This window comes from Vespula pensylvanica, chromosome 10 (genome assembly GCF_014466175.1).
Source record: "Vespula pensylvanica isolate Volc-1 chromosome 10, ASM1446617v1, whole genome shotgun sequence".
In the NCBI taxonomy this organism is placed as follows: domain Eukaryota; kingdom Metazoa; phylum Arthropoda; class Insecta; order Hymenoptera; family Vespidae; genus Vespula; species Vespula pensylvanica.
The window spans coordinates 6,344,568-6,363,881 of record NC_057694.1 but is presented as its reverse complement, the minus strand read 5'-3'; the positions used below and the strand labels follow the sequence as shown (position 1 = coordinate 6,363,881).

The 19,314-nt window shown below is 29.1% G+C and overlaps 4 protein-coding genes across 9 annotated transcripts in view; 1 reads left to right on the top strand and 3 right to left on the bottom strand.

The window, feature by feature from the left end:
* Positions 1 to 7,848, bottom strand: part of LOC122632185 (28S ribosomal protein S9, mitochondrial-like) — a 17,785-nt gene extending 9,937 nt beyond the window's left edge. The window contains exons 1-9 of one of the 2 annotated variants that reach the window (XM_043818714.1): positions 7,696 to 7,848; positions 7,465 to 7,579; positions 7,235 to 7,338; positions 6,952 to 7,125; positions 6,794 to 6,879; positions 6,624 to 6,699; positions 6,417 to 6,542; positions 6,219 to 6,261; positions 5,999 to 6,114 (exon numbers count right to left, since the gene is read on the bottom strand). In XM_043818714.1, coding sequence (XP_043674649.1) covers positions 5,999 to 6,114; positions 6,219 to 6,261; positions 6,417 to 6,542; positions 6,624 to 6,699; positions 6,794 to 6,879; positions 6,952 to 7,125; positions 7,235 to 7,338; positions 7,465 to 7,579; positions 7,696 to 7,794 — 939 coding nt within the window. In that variant the 5' untranslated portion in view covers positions 7,795 to 7,848. The remainder of the gene's footprint in view (positions 1 to 5,998; positions 6,115 to 6,218; positions 6,262 to 6,416; positions 6,543 to 6,623; positions 6,700 to 6,793; positions 6,880 to 6,951; positions 7,126 to 7,234; positions 7,339 to 7,464; positions 7,580 to 7,695) is intronic. The other variant, XM_043818715.1, reaches the window with a different exon arrangement.
* On the bottom strand, positions 7 to 5,029 carry LOC122632184 (transient receptor potential channel pyrexia). 4 transcript variants are annotated; one of them, XM_043818711.1, is made up of 3 exons: positions 4,040 to 5,029; positions 3,554 to 3,780; positions 7 to 3,135 (listed from the first exon to the last, which is right to left on the bottom strand). In XM_043818711.1, exon 3 carries the CDS (start codon positions 3,086 to 3,088, stop codon positions 164 to 166), a length of 2,925 nt encoding a protein of 974 aa, XP_043674646.1. In that variant the 5' UTR covers positions 3,089 to 3,135; positions 3,554 to 3,780; positions 4,040 to 5,029; the 3' UTR covers positions 7 to 163. The 4 variants fall into 4 exon arrangements, with proteins under 4 accessions (XP_043674646.1, XP_043674644.1, XP_043674647.1 ...); XM_043818709.1 differs by having other exon boundaries at positions 4,120 to 5,029; XM_043818712.1 differs by having other exon boundaries at positions 3,554 to 3,694; positions 4,120 to 5,029.
* A 262-nt stretch (positions 7,849 to 8,110) lies between the features above and the next one.
* On the top strand, positions 8,111 to 12,103 carry LOC122632552 (coatomer subunit delta). The gene is made up of 8 exons (XM_043819477.1): positions 8,111 to 8,259; positions 8,449 to 8,488; positions 8,794 to 9,017; positions 9,075 to 9,463; positions 9,552 to 9,722; positions 9,813 to 10,126; positions 10,243 to 10,559; positions 10,655 to 12,103. The coding sequence occupies exons 1-8, from the start codon at positions 8,257 to 8,259 to the stop codon at positions 10,742 to 10,744; spliced, it is 1,548 nt and encodes a 515-aa protein (XP_043675412.1). The 5' UTR covers positions 8,111 to 8,256; the 3' UTR covers positions 10,745 to 12,103.
* Positions 12,104 to 12,307: 204 nt separating this feature from the next.
* LOC122632553 (DNA-binding protein RFXANK-like) lies at positions 12,308 to 14,063 on the bottom strand. Of its 2 annotated transcripts, XM_043819480.1 has the most exons (7): positions 13,952 to 13,970; positions 13,546 to 13,657; positions 13,314 to 13,486; positions 13,112 to 13,244; positions 12,809 to 13,029; positions 12,567 to 12,714; positions 12,308 to 12,457 (listed from the first exon to the last, which is right to left on the bottom strand). In XM_043819480.1, exons 2-7 carry the CDS (start codon positions 13,631 to 13,633, stop codon positions 12,390 to 12,392), a joined length of 831 nt encoding a protein of 276 aa, XP_043675415.1. In that variant the 5' UTR covers positions 13,634 to 13,657; positions 13,952 to 13,970; the 3' UTR covers positions 12,308 to 12,389. The 2 variants fall into 2 exon arrangements, with proteins under 2 accessions (XP_043675415.1, XP_043675414.1); XM_043819479.1 differs by having other exon boundaries at positions 13,546 to 14,063.
* Between the last annotated feature and the right edge of the window lie 5,251 nt (positions 14,064 to 19,314).

Below are 19,314 nucleotides of genomic sequence, written 5' to 3'. Positions count from 1 at the left end.
AAAAAAAAAGAAACAAAAAAGGAAAAGAAAAAAAATAAAAGAACAAACGAAGTTCGATAAACATCCCGATCGTTGTTGATTAGAATTTTAACGAGTTAGAAGAAATTAATTATCCAATTAATATCTCTCTCGTTGATCACGGATCCGATCTAATCTAGTCCCTCTAATGATTCTCATCCTCTTGCTGTTCTTTATTATATCTCTTGTCCATAGCAAGAGCAATAACAAGATCCTGTATAAGCTGATGATTCTTCTCACAAATTTTTCTTACTTCCAAGAGTTCGTCCTTGAATTTATTGCCATTGTCCTCAGTAAGGATATCGTTTTCGTTAAAGCGGTTTCTGATCGTCGAATAGCCATCGCTCTTAACATAAGTGTAATACGTGCTATTACTTTTTTTACTGGTTAAGGTACCACTTATAAATTTCCTATCTTTGGCAACCTTGTGAGCGGCCGTCAAAACGTCCCGAGGTAATCTCGTTTCTCTAGGATTCAATGGCCTAACGGTGAGAATAGCACGTAATGGTGACGGCAATACGACAGCCGTCCACCATAAAAGTTTCGTCAATTTATTAGGCAATAATCCAAGAAAGAGAGCTCTCTCAACGTCACAAATTAATTTCGTTTGTCGTACCAACTTAGCAAGACCTGCAGTCTTTTGAAGACCTTTAATATCATGAACCGCTATACCTACGAGCAAATTCATCAATACTATAGTGACGAATAGAAGGAATAATACGAATGATAGTTGAGCAGACACTTGAAGTAGAATCCACGAGGTACCGCTTACGTCTACTGATTTACCACCTTCCTCCTCACCAGGGAAAAATAAATCCTCAAAGTCTAACTCGCCGGTCATCATAACGAGAACTTTTATAAGACCTGTGTGAGGACTGCTGAACGATTTCGATCGTGGAAATATAACGCAGAAACTAGCGGTAAAACCAACGAGTAAACAGGCATAAGCTAGCAAGAGTTTAAATACTTGTGCTTGAACGCTGGTAAACATAGCTACGTATGCACCAAACATCGGAAGTTGTCCTATCATTAGCATGAGGTTACTCCAGCCACATAATACAGCGAAAGCACCAACGTGACTCTGCCAAGTATAAGTTCTGCCGGTATAAACGAAGGACGTAGCAAAGACGCTTAATATCACGCACCATTCGACCATATTTTCAGCCTGAGTGAAGAACTGTTTGACAGAAAGGTAAGTTAAGATACCTGTTAACTTTCTAAGAGCTTCTAATACGGTAAGAACTACCAAGGCGTACCATTCGACCTCTAACACTACAGGATGCCTATAAAGAAAACCGTTTAGTCCTGTGGTATTGGCACAAAGTGTTGTACTAGGATCGTCTACCTGTCCATGGGACTCGTTGTAACAATTATGAGCAAGAGCAGTTATCACCCAAGCGGTAAGGACGAGAACGTAGAGCAGATAAAACAACAATCTACCGATATAATATTTTTTGATCTTTTGCCATTTAAGATGAAGAAACGATTGGCAAAGAGGATGCTCGAGTATCTCTTTGTAACCTTCCTTGACGAAAGTACCTAGATAACCGATCTCTCCTTTCTGTTGATGTTGCAGAAGGGGATGAAAATCAAGTCTCAATTCGATCTCACCGGCGGCTGACCTATGTTGATGAAGAGTGATCGAGGCGTCTAATCTTTGTTTGAACACGTCCAAGGATGTTGGGGTTTTACGTAGTATTATTGACAATGCACTGGTACCCCCCTTGGTTCTTGCACTGAGGTCGCCATTGTGTTGTATCAATATATCAACGCATTGCGATAACTCGTTCAAAGCAGCCACGTGAAGTGGCGTATAACCATATTTATCGATCTTATTAACGTTTGCCCTCCAGATGATAAGAGTTTCGGTAACGTCGTATGCCAACAACGATCTACCTAAAGCTAAATGAAGAGGCGTTCTACCGTCTATATCTTCGTCGTTTGGATCGCTATGGCCTTTCCTTAATAAAAGCTCGACGCAGTCCAAGCAATGAGAACGAGCTGCCAAATGCAATGCAGTCTGACCTCTGTTATTCTTCGAATTAACGTTCGCATCGTTTTCCAACAATAGATCAACGTTTTCGAGACATCCAGCTTCGGCAGCTAGATGCAATGCGGTCTCGCCTTTCTTGCTTGATAGATCAACTTGACAAGCAGCTTGTAAAAGTATCTTCAAACATGCTGGATCCCCTCTATCGGCTACGTAATGTATCGGTGCGAATCCGTTAACATCCAATCGATTCAATGAGACATTATTTGGTGCCAAAAGTTTTAACACTTCCAAAGCATTACTACGTGCCGCTACATGAAGTACCGTCTCTTCCGAGTGTAACGATTCCTCGGTGATACCTTTCTGTAAGAAATACCGTGCTACCTCGTAGGAATTACCAAAAGCCGCATAATGAAATGGGGTGTGGCCCTTACCGGAATTTACGTTGGCTCCGTGGCCGATCAAGTATTCTACACCGACTAGCGAATTACTAAACGCGCAAAGATGCAACGGAGTTAAATTTTGTTCTTGTTCCGAGGTATTCACATTAGCTCCGCACTTTACAAGAGCAACTATGTAATCCGCACGACCGAGAAAGCTAGCTTGTAACAATAACGTATCGATCTCTTCCTGTTTGTAACTATTTGCTATCTTTTCTTTATCTTCCACGTCGATCTTTCCCAATTCAAGATCTTCTAAAATTTGTATCTTACTTCCTATTTGTCTCGTATGCTCGATCAATAGATTTCTGATAATGTCTTTGTTAACTTGCAAGGAATAATTGATTTCTTCGGCACTAGAGCTTTCGCTGATACACATAGAGTAACAATGAGGTTCTTCTACGGGTGGTGGTGTTCCATAATCCATCGAACGTTCCGACGACCAACCACCACTTTCAATATCCTGCGAAGAAGGACTCTTTGATCCTAACCATCGTGTCAACAGCAAAGAGGTCGTCGGTTTACATTTAGCCGACATAGGCGTGGTTGTATTCGAGTCATTCATATCATCAGCTCTCTCTTTCCTTTCTATTTCTCTTCTTGGCAATGGTAAAATTAATGTCCTTGAAGTATCGCTCATCCCGGCCCGGTAGCCATTGTTTGAGCTCAAGTTATCCTTGCGTTCATCTAAAATGGATATAATATTTTTTCTTTCTTTCTTTTCTTCTCTTTTTTTTTTTTATAAACTTTCTATACACTAAACGGTATGTGTACTCGATTAAATGCGATACATAATGTCATTTCGTAATATCGATTTTGATATAAAGATTAATGAGGATTAATGAAGTAATTAAAACAATAAACATACATACATACATCATACATACATACATACATACATACATACATATATCCATATATGTATATCAAAAGTGTAACATACAGATTGCAGAGTCGTGTTGATCACTCTGTGTATGTTGACAGTTTCAGAATATCTTATTGTCAATTCCACGAGTGATAATAAAGTTAAAAGCTTTTGTTGAAATGCACATACGTACACACACATACATTCGCACACATTTATGAGATATATGTATGTACATACCTATCTCGATATGACGTCGAAATCAGTCGCAAGTAAAGCGTTACGTATGTACATATGTATGTACAACGCGAATGTCAATTGGAAAATCGGGCAAATAGATTGCTAAGTACTAAGACGTGTGAGATCCGTTACCTACTGGAACTGACATTATTTACTTCGTGACTCCTCCAAGAATTAAGGACAAGAACGTTCTCGATAATCACGTGGTCATAACATAAGAATTTACTCTAAGAACAAGACGACGTATGACGTTACTTAAAGAATATGTGCACATTTTTTTTTACACATATATAAATTTATAAATAAATATATATATATATTGTTTTATACATATATTTAATATAAACAAGCAATATATATATTTAATAAATAAATGAATAAATATATATATATATATATATACATATATCCAGAAACAAAAATTAATGAAAGTACAGTCTCATTTAATGATAATTTTAATTAAAATAAATAACAAGGATTATATACCCGATCTTGTATGATCAAATAGAAAGAGATTTTAATGAGCGTGTCTCCCAATCGAATCGATTCGGAAGGAATATAATCACCTTGATGATCAAATGCCGGGAACTGCATTTGTTTAAAGTAGATCAGGCGAATAACAGTTTGAGGTAACTTTCGTCCTCGTTGTATTACTCGATCGTACCATCGGACGGTCCGATCGACACTGAGCCAGTGTATGCTCCTGCTGGCCGTTCAAACCGGCAATTTTCTCCAACGTTTCTCACATATACACGAGAGTCGCGGAAATATACACAGGTGTTAACAACAAGTAGGGTCAACCGGTTAAACCGGCCCTCTTAATATTCCTTCATGCCCTTAGAATCCAATCTATTCGCGGATTCATTGATATAGATATATTTAAGATTATTATTGTTGTATTGAAATAATTGATATTAAAAAAATTATTTCGCGAGTAATCGTACATCATTTTTCATCATTTTTCTTTTCCTTTCGTTAAAATCCATTGAAGAATTTGCGCGACGTTCTTTAGAAAAATATTTCGAAATAAATAACAAATACGACATTGGATTTATTGTCGGTCATTTTGATTTTATAAGTGATCCATTAAATGAGAAATTAATCGGCTCTTGAAAGAAATCATGACTCATTTTAATCGTGTGCAACTTTGAAGTATTCACCATTCAATGAAGCAGTACCAGCAGCCATATTTTTTTCTTTAATGTCTTACTTTCTATAATGTCAAATTCTTAAAAATTGATACACCTTTGTGTATCCATTTATTCTTATATTTCATTGTTATTATGTAAAGTCTAGATGTTATCTTTTATCATTTCTTTTTCATATCGTTTGAAGTTTACGTGAAAGATGCGATCCATGTGAAATGATCACAGATCGAGCAGAGAAAGTTATGGTCGTATATTCTTTCAATCATGTGTATCTGATTTCATTGGAAAAAAGATTATCTTGAAAAATGATCGATAAAAAAATATAATAATAATAATAATAATAATAATAAAACAATAAAAAGAAAAATAATGAAAAAGAAAATTTGTTAGATAGATCTTAAAAAAAAAAAAAAAAAAAAAAAAAAAATAAAAATAAAAATAAAAATAAAAGTCGATCATAAATATTTATTAAAAGATTTTTCTTCCTTAGCCTTCCATTAATATTTTTAAAAATAATTTGTACATGAAGATACTTCGATCAAATATTTTGATCTTAAAGTTAGATTCATAAGCGATATAACTCGAAGGTCAGTCTCGGCTTGAAAACTTTGAATTGGCATTTATAATTTTCAACGTTCTATAGAACAAAGTTGAGCAACTGTATTATTGTCGTCTTTGAGCTATGCAATTGATTTTACCAGGTATTACGAACTGGTGAAATCATCTTTGTTCATTATATCATACACGGATCTTACGTTACATAAGAATCTAGAAACGTTTTTGTAATTATAATCGACGCAAATAATCTTATGATCTTATTAAGTCGTGTTAGATAGTAAAACTGATGATATTCATCTAAAAATATACATCTATATATTCATATATATATATATATATACACGTACATGTACATATATAAAATGAGTCTGTGATTATGATAGTAATCGAAATTATTGCAGATATTAAAAGACACTTTTTTTAGATGCTATTTAAAAAATTTTTTAATTACATAAAAGAATTATTTTTCTCAAAAATAAATATACATACTTACTTTCTTTGTTTGTCATTATAGAAAAATAATTTTGATATAATTCAAAGTCAAATGTCAAACAAATTTTAGAACAAAAAATATATGACTCAGATTATTCAAGGACTCAAATCATTCATACGAAGAATATTGTATAAAATATTCTAATATTCTACTATTGTTCGTGATTATATATAATCATATCATTGATATATTTATATAAGTATCTCATTAAGATAAAAAGAAAGAAATAATGTAACAAAAACTTACCTGCTGCCGAGATTGCATGTCATGGAAGTAAGAGATGTCCTTTCCATTAATCGTTATTTTCCCTGTACCTTCACCCCATACCGTTACTGTGGCAGTTGCACTTTTTCTTTGACAAGCTGTGATAAAAAAAAATTCGATTACTATATTGTTTTTAATATATCCAAATTGAATTGAAATTTATTGTACAACATAATCTATATAAATATATTTTAGAACTTACGGAAAATTTTAACATATGGTTTTCCATCTTCATTATATAATACCTATAAATAGAAAAAATGTTATATTTTTATTCCTACTGTAGAAAAAAAAAAGGACATATCTGTAAATGTTATATAAATTAATATATTTATTATTTCTAAATTCTGCAAAAAAATTTTTGTTTGTATATAATTTATTATAAAAAAAATATACTTACAGGCAAAATGTTTTGCTTATTTATATTTACAGATAAGATGTTTCGATACTTCATGATAAATTTTCTTTCGTTTTGGGATAATGGATGATTTAATAGTCTTTCCATTGTTTTGACAAAGTATTCATACTAAAAATAGATATAATTTTTTTTTTCTTATTTAATTATATGCAAAGTTATTTAAAAATTACAAAGTTCTTTAAAACTTACATGATAATCCGTTAAAGTTTCTTGTAATAGCTCTTCTAATTGATTTTTTGATATCCATACTGATCCATACGCATCTCTGAAAATAATAGAATAATAAAATATATATCGAATAATATTTAGAGTTCTATCATATTTTTATCACATGATGAAATTAATATTATATTACATACAATTTATTTTCATTAGGAAGCGTTCCAGTAGAATCAATAAACTTATCTTCTGTGTCATCTAAATTTTGTAACTTTTCTGATATTTTCTGTAAATAAAAAATTATATTAAAAATTTTTCTTATATATAATATCTTTTGATTAGTCATTTAAAGTCTTACGTGAAGTGTTTCGTAGTATAAAGGATATAAGGTATAAAAAAAAGGATGACACGGTTTTCCATCTGCAAAAAATTGTCCCGTCTTTTGAAATATAAACAAATCTTTTGGATGTTTCATCAAGGGACGTGCTTTAGGTTCGTATAATCCAGATGGAAAAAGATATTCTATTGATCTCTAAATAAAGTTTTACAATTATAATAAAATTAAAAACATATAGTTATAATTTATATCGTATGAAGAACAATCATAAAGAATCATAACTTGTTCGATTATTATGACTTACGTCGATATCTTCTTGGGTAAAATGTTCAGGATCCTCTCCCATCATATTTGCTAGATGTCTCTTACCTTTTTCATACGCTTGTATTTCTTTTTTTATAAGTTCCTCTATAAAAAGAACAACGTTCATAAAGATTCATCAGATATATACTTTTATTATAAACAGATACGTTGATCTTAAAGAAAATAAATTAGGTTATTAAATAAAAAAAAAAAGAAAAGAAAATAACTAACCATTTGCTCTAATACGCTTTAAATAACCTTGCATAGCTTTACTCAAATTTGTCAATTCCATTTCGTCTGTCGTAGATACATATTGGTGCGTACTAGATAAACGAAATATTGATTCCTAATATAAAACAAAAATATAAATAATGTTATATATATTTTGAGGTTAACTTTAAAATCATATACGATTTAAAATATTACTATCATTGATATTTCAAACCATCAATTTATAATTACCAAACATTGAGTTGGATTCGATGACACGCCGAGAACATTATTATTAATTCTTAATAAATTGCGAAATTTTGCAAAACGTACGAACATGGGAGATGCCATGTTTACAGTTTTAGGATGATTTAAGATTTAATAAACATACTATCGATAATCGTAACATCGATATAAAATTCGATTATACAGTTTCGATATAAATGTCGATGTATATATTGGACTAAATACAAATCCCTCGTTGTTCAACAGGTAGCATATAAATATATATATAATATATATATATTCTAACTTTTATGAACTGCAAATTATTACGATATTAATAAAATAAATTTCGAAAATAACGTGTTTTCTTCATTTTCAAAAAACAACAAATCTATTGGCAATCTAGTCAATTTATATAATTCATGATGTACGTGCCTTTCATTATGGCACACGTCAGCACAGTGCGCCCTCTACTTCATGACTTATATTTGTATATGTGATGTGGAGAATAGATTGGCTTATGTAAAAAAAAAGAAAATTATATTAGGTTAATATAAAGCACGTAGCGCGTTAGAATTATTTCTCAAAATGGTACGTATATCCACTTGTTAATAAAATTATATCGATGTCAAAGGAATTATCATCGTTCAATATAGTTCACATGAACACACAATATTACTTCTCCATTTGCAGATGTCAACTGCCAATTTTTATTTTTTTTTCTAAAGTAAGACAAATTTTCATATTAATTATGTATTAAATTGATTTTTACATTTTCAGGTACTTATCGCTGCTGCTGTATGCACGAAGGCGGGAAAAAGTAAGTATTTTTTTTCTTAGATCATAATGTGATTACACATTTACGTGTTCACGTGTGTGTTCAACCATTCGTAATACACCCGGTTCTCTCAAATTATTCAATGTAGATAGTAGATAAAAGTGCTTATCATTTACGAATTCATGTTTATCAGTATCACTCATATTTCAATAATAATAACTTGGGAATATAAAGGACAAAAGTATTGTATTTTTTAACTAAAATAATTAAAAGAAAAAATTGTAATGAGATAAAGATGAATAGAGAATATAGACACATACATACGTATACATGGCCTTGTTTTTTAGCTATTATTTCCCGTCAGTTTGTCGAAATGACAAAAGCAAGAATTGAAGGATTACTGGCTGCATTTCCAAAGTTAATGAGTTCTGGTAAACAGCATACTTTTGTTGAAACAGAATCTGTGAGATATGTTTATCAACCTTTAGAAAAAGTATATATGTTACTCATTACAACCAAGGCTAGTAATATCTTGGAAGATTTAGAAACTTTACGACTTTTTGCAAGAGTGGTAAGTAATATATTATATATCGTTGTACACTGTAAATTAAGAACTATATCTTTTTAGATCCCGGAATATTGCACTTCAATGGATGAACTTGAAATAGCGGATAACGCATTCAATTTAATATTTGCATTTGATGAAATAGTTGCATTAGGATATAGAGAAAGTGTAAATCTTGCACAGATTAGAACTTTTGTGGAAATGGATTCTCACGAGGAAAAGGTTTATCGTGCAGTAAGGATGACTCAAGAACGTGAAGCTAAAAATAAAATGCGTGAGAAAGCTAAAGAATTGCAGAGGCAGCGAATGGAAGCAAACAAGAAAACCGGTATTAAGAATCCAGGTTTTGGTAGTAGTTACGGGAGCGGCGGTGGTTTCACTCCAACTCCTACGGTCGGAGACACTGCCAATTTTGTATCAGATTCAGTTAGATCAACGTATACCCCAGTACAGTGAGTTCAATTAATTTTTTACATTTTCATTATATAATTATATAAAAAAAAATATATATATATATAAAAATAAAAAACGTGTTTATAGAAAGCCAGCTAATACTGGTCCAGGTGCAATGAAACTTGGCGGAAAATCTCGCGACGTTGATTCGTTTGTTGATCAATTAAAAGAAGAAGGTGAAAATGTTGTAAGCACTCCACTTACGGCATTGGGAACAAAGCCTGTGCCAATCAGTCCTCAGATAATTAATACTGAACCGTACGTATCTTTCCTTCTTTATTATACGAAATCAATGCTTAATAAATGTCAATAAATATCTATTCATATCAATAAACTTTGTAAAAACAGTGTTCATTTGCGACAAGAAGAGAGACTTAACGTACGTGTCGGCCGTGATGGAGGTCTTCAACACTTTGAATTACATGGTTTAGTAACATTACATATCTCTGATGAAAAATGGGGTCGTATCCGTGTCCAGCTTGAAAATAGGGATTCGAGAGGAATTCAGTTACAAACTCATCCAAATGTCGATAAAGAATTGTTCAGGACTCGTGGTCAAATTGGATTGAAAATACCTACTAAACCATTCCCATTGAACACAGATGTTGGTGTATTAAAGTGGCGTTTACAAGCTCAAGATGAAACAGCATTACCAATTTCAAGTATGAATTTTTTAACGAGCTAAGAACTTTTTAAAGATTATATAAAGATTTTTTTAGTTATGTGAAATTGTTTGGATTCAAGTCATTCAAAACAATTTAACTATTTCATTCTTCAGTAAACTGTTGGCCTAGTGAAAATGGTGAAGGAGGCTGGGATGTAAACATTGAGTATGAATTAGAACAAGATGATCTTGAATTAAATGATGTAAACATAAACATTCCGCTTCCAATTGGGTGCACTCCTATAGTAAGCTCGTGCGATGGTCAATACACACACGAAACGAGGAAAAATATATTAGTATGGTCGCTACCACTAGTCGATGCCTCAACGAAATCTGGTTCAATGGAATTTTCTGCCCCATCTTCTACATCTGCAGATTTCTTTCCACTTCATGTTTCTTTCGCATCAAAGACGTCATATGCCAAAATTAAGGTATCGTATAAATTTTAAGAAATTTTTCAAATTTTATTCATCCAACAAATATATTTATTATTTTCTTCTCTCCTTTTTTTTTTTTTCATGTTCAGATCACGGAAGTTATACTAGTAGAAGATGAAAGTCCTGTAAAGCATTCTATAGAAACAGTTTTCTTTACTGACAATTACGAAGTGGTATAAGTTGCAGAGAATGTAGATAATAGTCTACATACGCTTTGAACACACGGAAGTGAATACGGTACACTGGAAAACATAATTTTAATAATAAGTAACTAGCCTAATTAGTATTCATATGCCAATCAGATTTCTATTTCCATATGATCATTTATTTGATGATCCATGGTCACTGCAAAAATGTATTGCAGTATATTAATGTGCACATTACAATCATATTGTTATAATGTATGTTCAATATTAATTTATCAGATATAAAACTGCAAAAAAAGCCGTATTTTAATTAAAACAAAAAAAAAAAGAAAACAAAAGAAAGGATAAACCTCTTCAGATATATAAATTTTAATGAATTAATCGCGTATATAGGATATTTTATAGATGCTATATGTTTGATTATTTATATCAAATTAAATATTACTAACAAAGGCTTTCATCTATTTTGGAGAAGAAAATAATTATTTCACTGTCTATATGCCTTTTGTGCATTGTTACATACATATGATGATATAGTGTACTAAAGAAAGAAGAAAAAAAAAAAAAAGAACATAAAATTGTAAACAGAGAATTTTTTCTTCTAATAATTTATTAAATGTTATAGTTGCACCAATTCCTTTAATCCTTATACTAGAATTATGTATAAAAGCATTTAGTATTGTGACTTTAGTTTGAGTTACCGAAATTTATAAATATTTCTTTTATTACATAAAAATATATATGATATATATTGATTATATAAATCATATTTTTTTCTTATCATAAAATATACTTTCTTAAAGAAAAAAGATGAAAACGTATTAATCTTTGCATTGAAAAATTCTTATCTTTTAATCATTTTAATACATACTTATGGAACACAGTTAAGCCATTTATGCATATATATATGTGTGTGTGTATATATATAGATACATATGTGTGTCTAGGTCTTTTTATATACACATTCTGAGATATAATTTCTCAATTATTTTTGAATGGATTTATTTGACTTTTATAAGCCGTTTCGAATTAATTATGAATTAATACATGTATATAAATAATAAAACTTTCATATTGTTATATTTGGAAGTATGTATTATAGTTAAAAACATAATAATAAAAAAGTATATATTTTACATTAATACATGCTTAAAACAAAGCAAATTATTCAATATTGCAAAGTGATGCAATTAATGGATATGTCAAATGAAAGCTAATATTGTTTAAATTTTTTGGAATCATTAGATCGTATTTAGAGATATTCTAAAATAAAAACGGTGGAAATTATTATTTATCTACCCTGATCATTACCAATGTGTAGAAACTGTTAATATTAAGAGGATAATAGGTAGAGTCTATATATATATTATAATAAAATTATTTTTACTGGTATTAGTCTAATTATTGTATCTAATCAATCTTGAACTTTTATTACATTTGCATTTACATTTAATATGTAGCTACTTTTTGTCCAATTTGAGAAATATATTTTATATTTTGTATTTCTTTATGTACATCTAAACATTTTTATTTGATTAAAAATCAATATATTTAAAAAATAATTATTTATGGTATAAAATGACATTAAAGATAATATACAAAATAATATATATTTATTACAATAATGATAATATTTACACAACGTTTAAAAATATTTAAACAATATATAATTAACAAATTATTGTAATATATCCGATGGTACATTTACTACTTGCTGCAACAGATAGTTTTCAATAACTGCTTTAGCTACAAAAAGAAACATGTTTAATACAATGTTAATAATTCTTAATAATTTTTCAAATTAATTTTTAGTTATAATTCTGTTATTATATACATTTGTTTATTATACTCTTACCAGTTAACGAATTATTTATTATTGCAGCTTGATATGCACTTATATTGTGCACATTACGATGTGTAATATCTGCCCCTCTAGACAAAAGTTCGAAACAAACATGTGGATGATCGCCATGAGCTCCATAAATAAGAGGTGTGTTTCCTTCCTAAATTATATACATTCAATTATTACTATTCGTTTCTTTTTTATATTGTACAATGTATAAGATAATTAAAAATACATAAATAAGTTTTATAGACCTCGTCACTTGCATTCGAATCAGCACCATGATTCAAAAGTAACTTTACAAGATCATGATGTCCATAAGCAGCAGCTAAATGTAAAGGAGTCTCCCCATTGTGACCACGATAATTTTTGTTTGCACCGGCCTTTAACAGCTGTCTTGCACTACCTAATTGTCCGTATCCTGCAGCCCACATAAGACCTGTTAAACCTTTCTCGTCTGGAAGATCTACAGATCCTACAAAATAAAACATTTGTGTCATAGAACGTAACTAATTGTTCAATATCGTATTATTTTATCATGGACAAGGGCAAGGAACCTGGTTGAATGCTTTCAGGAGTAAGTTCTCCCTGGCCAGCTAACGTATGAAATGTAATGTCTGTTCTTCCATAAAGTTGAGGTATTTTTGTTCGCGTATTACCCCTTTGCAAATTAGTTAACAAAGTCGGCGGCTGTAAGAGCATTATTATAAGAATACAGTAAAGAATATTGTAATGTATAACGAATTAGAAATATCGTACCTTGTATGGTTGAAAGGCACTGGTTCTGGTTGCATCTTGCCATGCTCCTGGTGCCCAATGCCATTTCCTTTCTATAGGTTCTGACCTACACCCTATGTTTGCATTATCTGGTTTATAGATCAAAGGCCTTGGTCGTATACCAATTGCCGTTTCAGTGTTATCTCGTGTCGTTCCTTTAGATTGCAATAACATTTAAATTTATTCCTCGTCACTTTTGTGATAAAAATTTTACCTTCTTTTTTGCTTGTCGAAGATTCACATTCTTCTTCTCCGTTTTCTTCTTCTTTTATAATTAATTCCTCATGAATTCGATTTTCCATGACCGTTTAAATATTTATATTAGACTATATGAAAATATATACAAAACAGTTGGTTGTATTAAACCAAAGCATGTCACACATTTATTAAACAAGTTGCTTCACTTAATTATTAAATATATATCCATATCAAATAATAAAAAGTATACGGCATAACTTCAAACATTAATAAATAATGAAATTAAAAGTAATCTTAATCATCCATTATAACTGGAATAAAATGCTCAAATATATATCTGTTTACAAATAAAGACAAAGCGCATTCCAAATTAGTATCGACATTAGCGCCAAATTTGAAATTCCATCGGATTTGTATCATACCGATGTTGTATCGTAAATTCTTCAGATTCTCCATGCATTATCATTCATATTTCTTAACATAATGTATAATTATATTTTTGAATACACACACACGTATATATATATATATATATATTATTATTATACAGTAATAAGGGATTATACGAGCCGAGCAAAGGTCGTGAGATTCGATAGCATAGGTATACATAAACAAACTGCGCGGTAAGAAAAAACTGCATCGATGGGATCACCGTAGTTGCCAGGAGAATACCCTCACGAGGGTATACATGACGTCAAATTACCCCCACTACTATTCTACAACTACGTCATTTTTGTCACGTGACATGAGTTATGTCTTATGATACGTTGACTAACCTAACCTAATCCTAACAATACTACTGCTGCTACTACACTACTCGTACTACATTACTACACATTGTCCTACCATCCCCCACTACCGTCCTATTTTTATTCCGTCGATCCGACAACACCGGTAACAACGTAGTCATTACACGACTTTAAACATAGCTTGTGTTTCGAATTGTGTTTAGGTTATATTGTTAATAAATTTGTTTTGTACTGTGCAGTTTATTGTTTATCATGTTTGATGAAGTCGAATTACCGCATTTATGTTTTCAATAATTATATGTAATTAAACTTAATTGGTATAGACATTATATATATTAAAAATAAAAAAAAAAAAAAAATAACAGCATAGCCGTTATTTCACCGCAAAATTTGTATCCATTGTTAAAATTCATTGTGTTAATTAATTTAATTTTTTATAATTTGTTAATAATTGTTTCAGTCGATTTTCTTGTGTCAGTATCGTAAAAATAATAATGCCATATGAAAAGTCGATCGCTTATCATCAAATATTGGAGAGATAAATGTTTTTGATGTTCTAAAGTACAATGGACTTTCTCAATAATTTTTGATTTACTTCGTATTTATCAATGCGTTTTATAATGTAAAATTTATTTTATAACACTCAAAAGAACTAGAATTCCGTTTCATGTGACTACAAAGTACAATTTATTTTCATAAAATAATAGTAATACATAGGTTATCTACCAAGACCTGTGAATATAAATGTACAATCGTGCCTTTATTTTTTCTAAATAATTTCTATAGGATTAATGTCATCGATTATATTACTAATAATAATAATAATAATTTATACTGTCACGCTCACAACAATTGTTTATTTACAGATTAATATATTGGAATTAATATTTTACAAATGTCTCCTTTTTTTTTTCTCACACGCAAATGAGATTGTTTACTCTTACTCAGATGTAATCTGTATTGTCAGTTATTTTTGGCTTCGCACATGTCATTTTAGTTTATAATTGCTTTCTTTTTCTCACTCTCTTCCTCTCTTTCCTTTTTCATTTTTTATGATATATTATGCTTCTATTCTACAATTAATATATAATATAAAACGTAATTGTTAAATAATATATTTTTAATAATAGGTACTTGTTAAAAAAAAAAAAATATTAATGTGCTATATAATTAGTAATACGAAATGATCTTCATTCTGCAAGAAATAAAATTAAATTAATTATATTACATGTGACAGTAATAGACAAGGTAATATTACTAGGAAGAATATTTATCTTCTATCGATTATGCACTTTCCAATTAGTCACAGTGAAATCCCTTAAATATTAATACAAATTCTTTGTATCTGTCAGTCTTTGTTAATCAGGAGCAAACGTACTTTTAAATCTAGGACTATGACTTTTTTCATACAGACAATGAGATATAAATTCAAATTATATAATTGTAGAATACAATGTTAAGAAATTTAGAAAATTAATTTCAATGAGTTTTTTCCATTGTATTTACTATATTTATAGATTTATCTCTGATATTTTTAATTTCTTGTAAAGGAAATTCTTCTACTTTGTATTCTTTTTTCTTCTTTCAAACATTTTTTCTCTCGTATATACGATTAACTTTAGTTTTGAAAAGTATATTATTTGTTTTTATAAGAAATCATCTTATATGATAATGTATTTGGGAAACTACCTTTATTATATTTAAAGTAACATCTGTAGTTTGGGAATAATGTTGGTGTTAACAGTGCTCGAGCTGACAGAGGCAATGAGTAAATAGTTTTTATATCTCTAAGAATCACCTATGTAAATATCGAGCATCGATATATCTCTAATTTTCAAAATTGTTATGAAAGTTTTACATTTTGAAAGGGGTATCAGTCCTTCAATTTTAATTTTATTGCTATCAATAAATAATAATTCTACTTATAATTTGTATTAATTTATAATGTAAATATGGTTTAGTCATTATTTCTTTGACGAATCTATTGAATTTTCTGTTAGCAACGATGGAGATTATTAATAATGATAGATCATAATACACACGTGGAGAATATTTTGTAAGTGATGAATAATATAGATAAATCATTTCATTCATTCGCACTATATTTACGATTATCCATTAGGGTCTTTTGTGATACTCGTTATAAAAAAAAACAAAAGAAAAAAAAAAGAGAGAATTTTTATATACTTGTACGCAACGTTTCTTATCAAATCGTCGAACAATTAATTCATTTTCTTAGATAATATTAATTACACGTTAATACGCTACAAAGGATCGCGTCAAATTGTTGGTGTTATAATTTCTTTTTTCTTTCTTTTCTTTTCTCATTTCACGAATTTGATATCTTAGGCAAATTTATATATTGCTGTATTATATTAGATCGTTTACCTCGCCGATTTTTTTATCAAAGATATGTACTCACAACTAATTTTGTCAATGCAATAATAAATTTTTCACATACATATATATATTATACATAATATCTCGTTTTGAATTTCATTTCAATTTGGTTGTTTAGTTAAAGCCGATTAGCTCTTTATATAGTAATATTATATTTTCTATATGAATGACATGATCAACTCTTTTTTCGAGAAACAAACGTATCAATATTTTTGGAACAAAGCTCGTTATTTAATATTTTTTTTTTCATCTTCATCATTATCATCATCATCATCATCATCTTCTTTTTCTTCTTTTTTTTTTATCTTTCGATAAACTTTTGTATTTGTAGAGATTTACAGTTGACTTTCCTAATCAGTCTTCTTCACTCGTATAAGATTATCACAGAATTTTGTAGTGATTCACATTTTGGGAAATAGATCAAAGCAATTTAATAAAGTATATAAACAAATTGACGCGATCCCATTATAATGACAAAATTGTTATAATCGATTATTAATTAACGAGATTGTATTTACTATTTAAATCGTCAAAGTTTAACAAATCCATTTCTTTTTTTTTTTTTAGATTATTTAGCCATAGTTACTACTTAACAGCATATGATGAATTTTGCCATAAGGGACTAGAGTCATTGATGATCCATAAGCTTTTGAATCATTAATCATTACTTATGGATACTTCTAATCATCTTTCTTTATGTATTATGGCGTTTACAAACTGTAAGACTTTAGTTTCATCGAACGAATACAACATTATTTTTTAACTGTATTTTCATTCTATTAATTATCTATCGAATAATGTTGTTGATAGAATGAATCATTCAAAATATCAATAATACATTTCTACATTTATTATAAAGAATAAATACAAAGGAAATTTAAAATATTCACTTTTCAAATGAGATAAACTGAATGTTTTGTCGTATTTGTTACAATTACAAAAAAAAAAAAAAATTAAAAAATCATGATTATGATATATTGAATATTCCTTCTATCAATTAAGTATTGTTTCCTGTATAATCCATTTACATCTCAATTTATAAATGTTATGTTTTATTTATATTATGATGTTTCTATTACACATAATTGTGCAATATGTGTATATGTATGTATGTCTGTATGTATGTACACAATAATTAGTGTTCCGTTAAATGAATATTAGTGATTTTGACAAATAGGTTGAACTTGATCGAAGCATCTGAGACATCGTAGAATAAGAATTTGAAGCAAAAATATATGACATTGAACATTTTTTAAACATTATCTTTTTTCCAAAGCTCATCAAGTTTATTACTTTCGTTAAAATGGTTTTTTTCTTTTTTTTTCTTTTCTCATTTTCATCTCTCTCGACAACGTAATTTCATTTTTCATTTTCATTTCAATTTTTAACTTATGGATCGAGAATGCACGTTTTCTAAGTTAAACAAGACTCTTTAAAGATTTATATATATGAATGTATTTATTCATTTTTCTTCTTTTTGCAACGCGTTAGTCTGTTTCTCGTCCGTTTCACGATGAATTATCGGCAGTATATAAGGCATACGAATAATTTTTCCCTGCTATTGCTCTTTATTTAAATATTTCATTTATAACAGAATTCGTTACATACGCTTGTTAGCATTTATATTATGCAAATCTCGAACGTTTTCTCATCTTTGTAAGATCTATATACTTTAACACGAATAATAACGTAGAATGATCGTTAATCATATTGTGAAAGATTTGGATTCTTTTAATTTCTCATTTCAAGCTGTGTATATTATTTGAATGTATTTTTATTTTTTATTTTATATTTTATTTTAAGTATATATATTTATATATATATATATTTTTCTGCTTTTTTTTTTTTCTTCTTTTCTTTTTTAAATTTACTTCGATTATTATGAATGACTAATTACAAACGTTGACAATGATTTACTATGTGTAATGTGAAAAATAAGATAAAAAACGTAATATATCGTTCATAACATAAATCCGACGAGCATGAGTTGTTTTTAATTACATATGGGTCCAGAAAAATGGATTTTTTCTTTTTTTTTTTTTTTTTTTTACAAATCTTTGCTTTATCATTCTATATAAGTTTTGTTTGTTATTATTATCATTATTGTTATTATTACTATTATTAATATTATTAATATTATTATTATTTTATTATTATTATTATTATTATTATTATTATTATTATTATTATTATTATTACTATTATTACTGGATTTATATATTAGTACTCGACTACATTCTATGGAACCATTTAATTGAATACTATTTATGCTTAATTAATGAATCATTTTGATATATATATATATATATATATATATATATATATATATATATATATATTTTGAGACGAGAAACGGACTAGCTTGAAATTCTTGATGTTTATTGAATCTGAATTGATAGAAAAATAATTAAGGGGATTTGACGACACAACATAGGCTCGAAATGATTAAACAAATTAAATATACAATGATATTATTTGAAAGAATGTGAATATGTTTATTTTCGCAAAAAATGAAAGAAAAAAAAAAAAGAAAGAAAGAAAGAAAGAAAGAAAAAAGGAACGACGACAAAAGAAAAAAAGACAAATTAAATTCATTGTTAGACCGATGAAAATTAATTTATCGTCAGAATGAATAT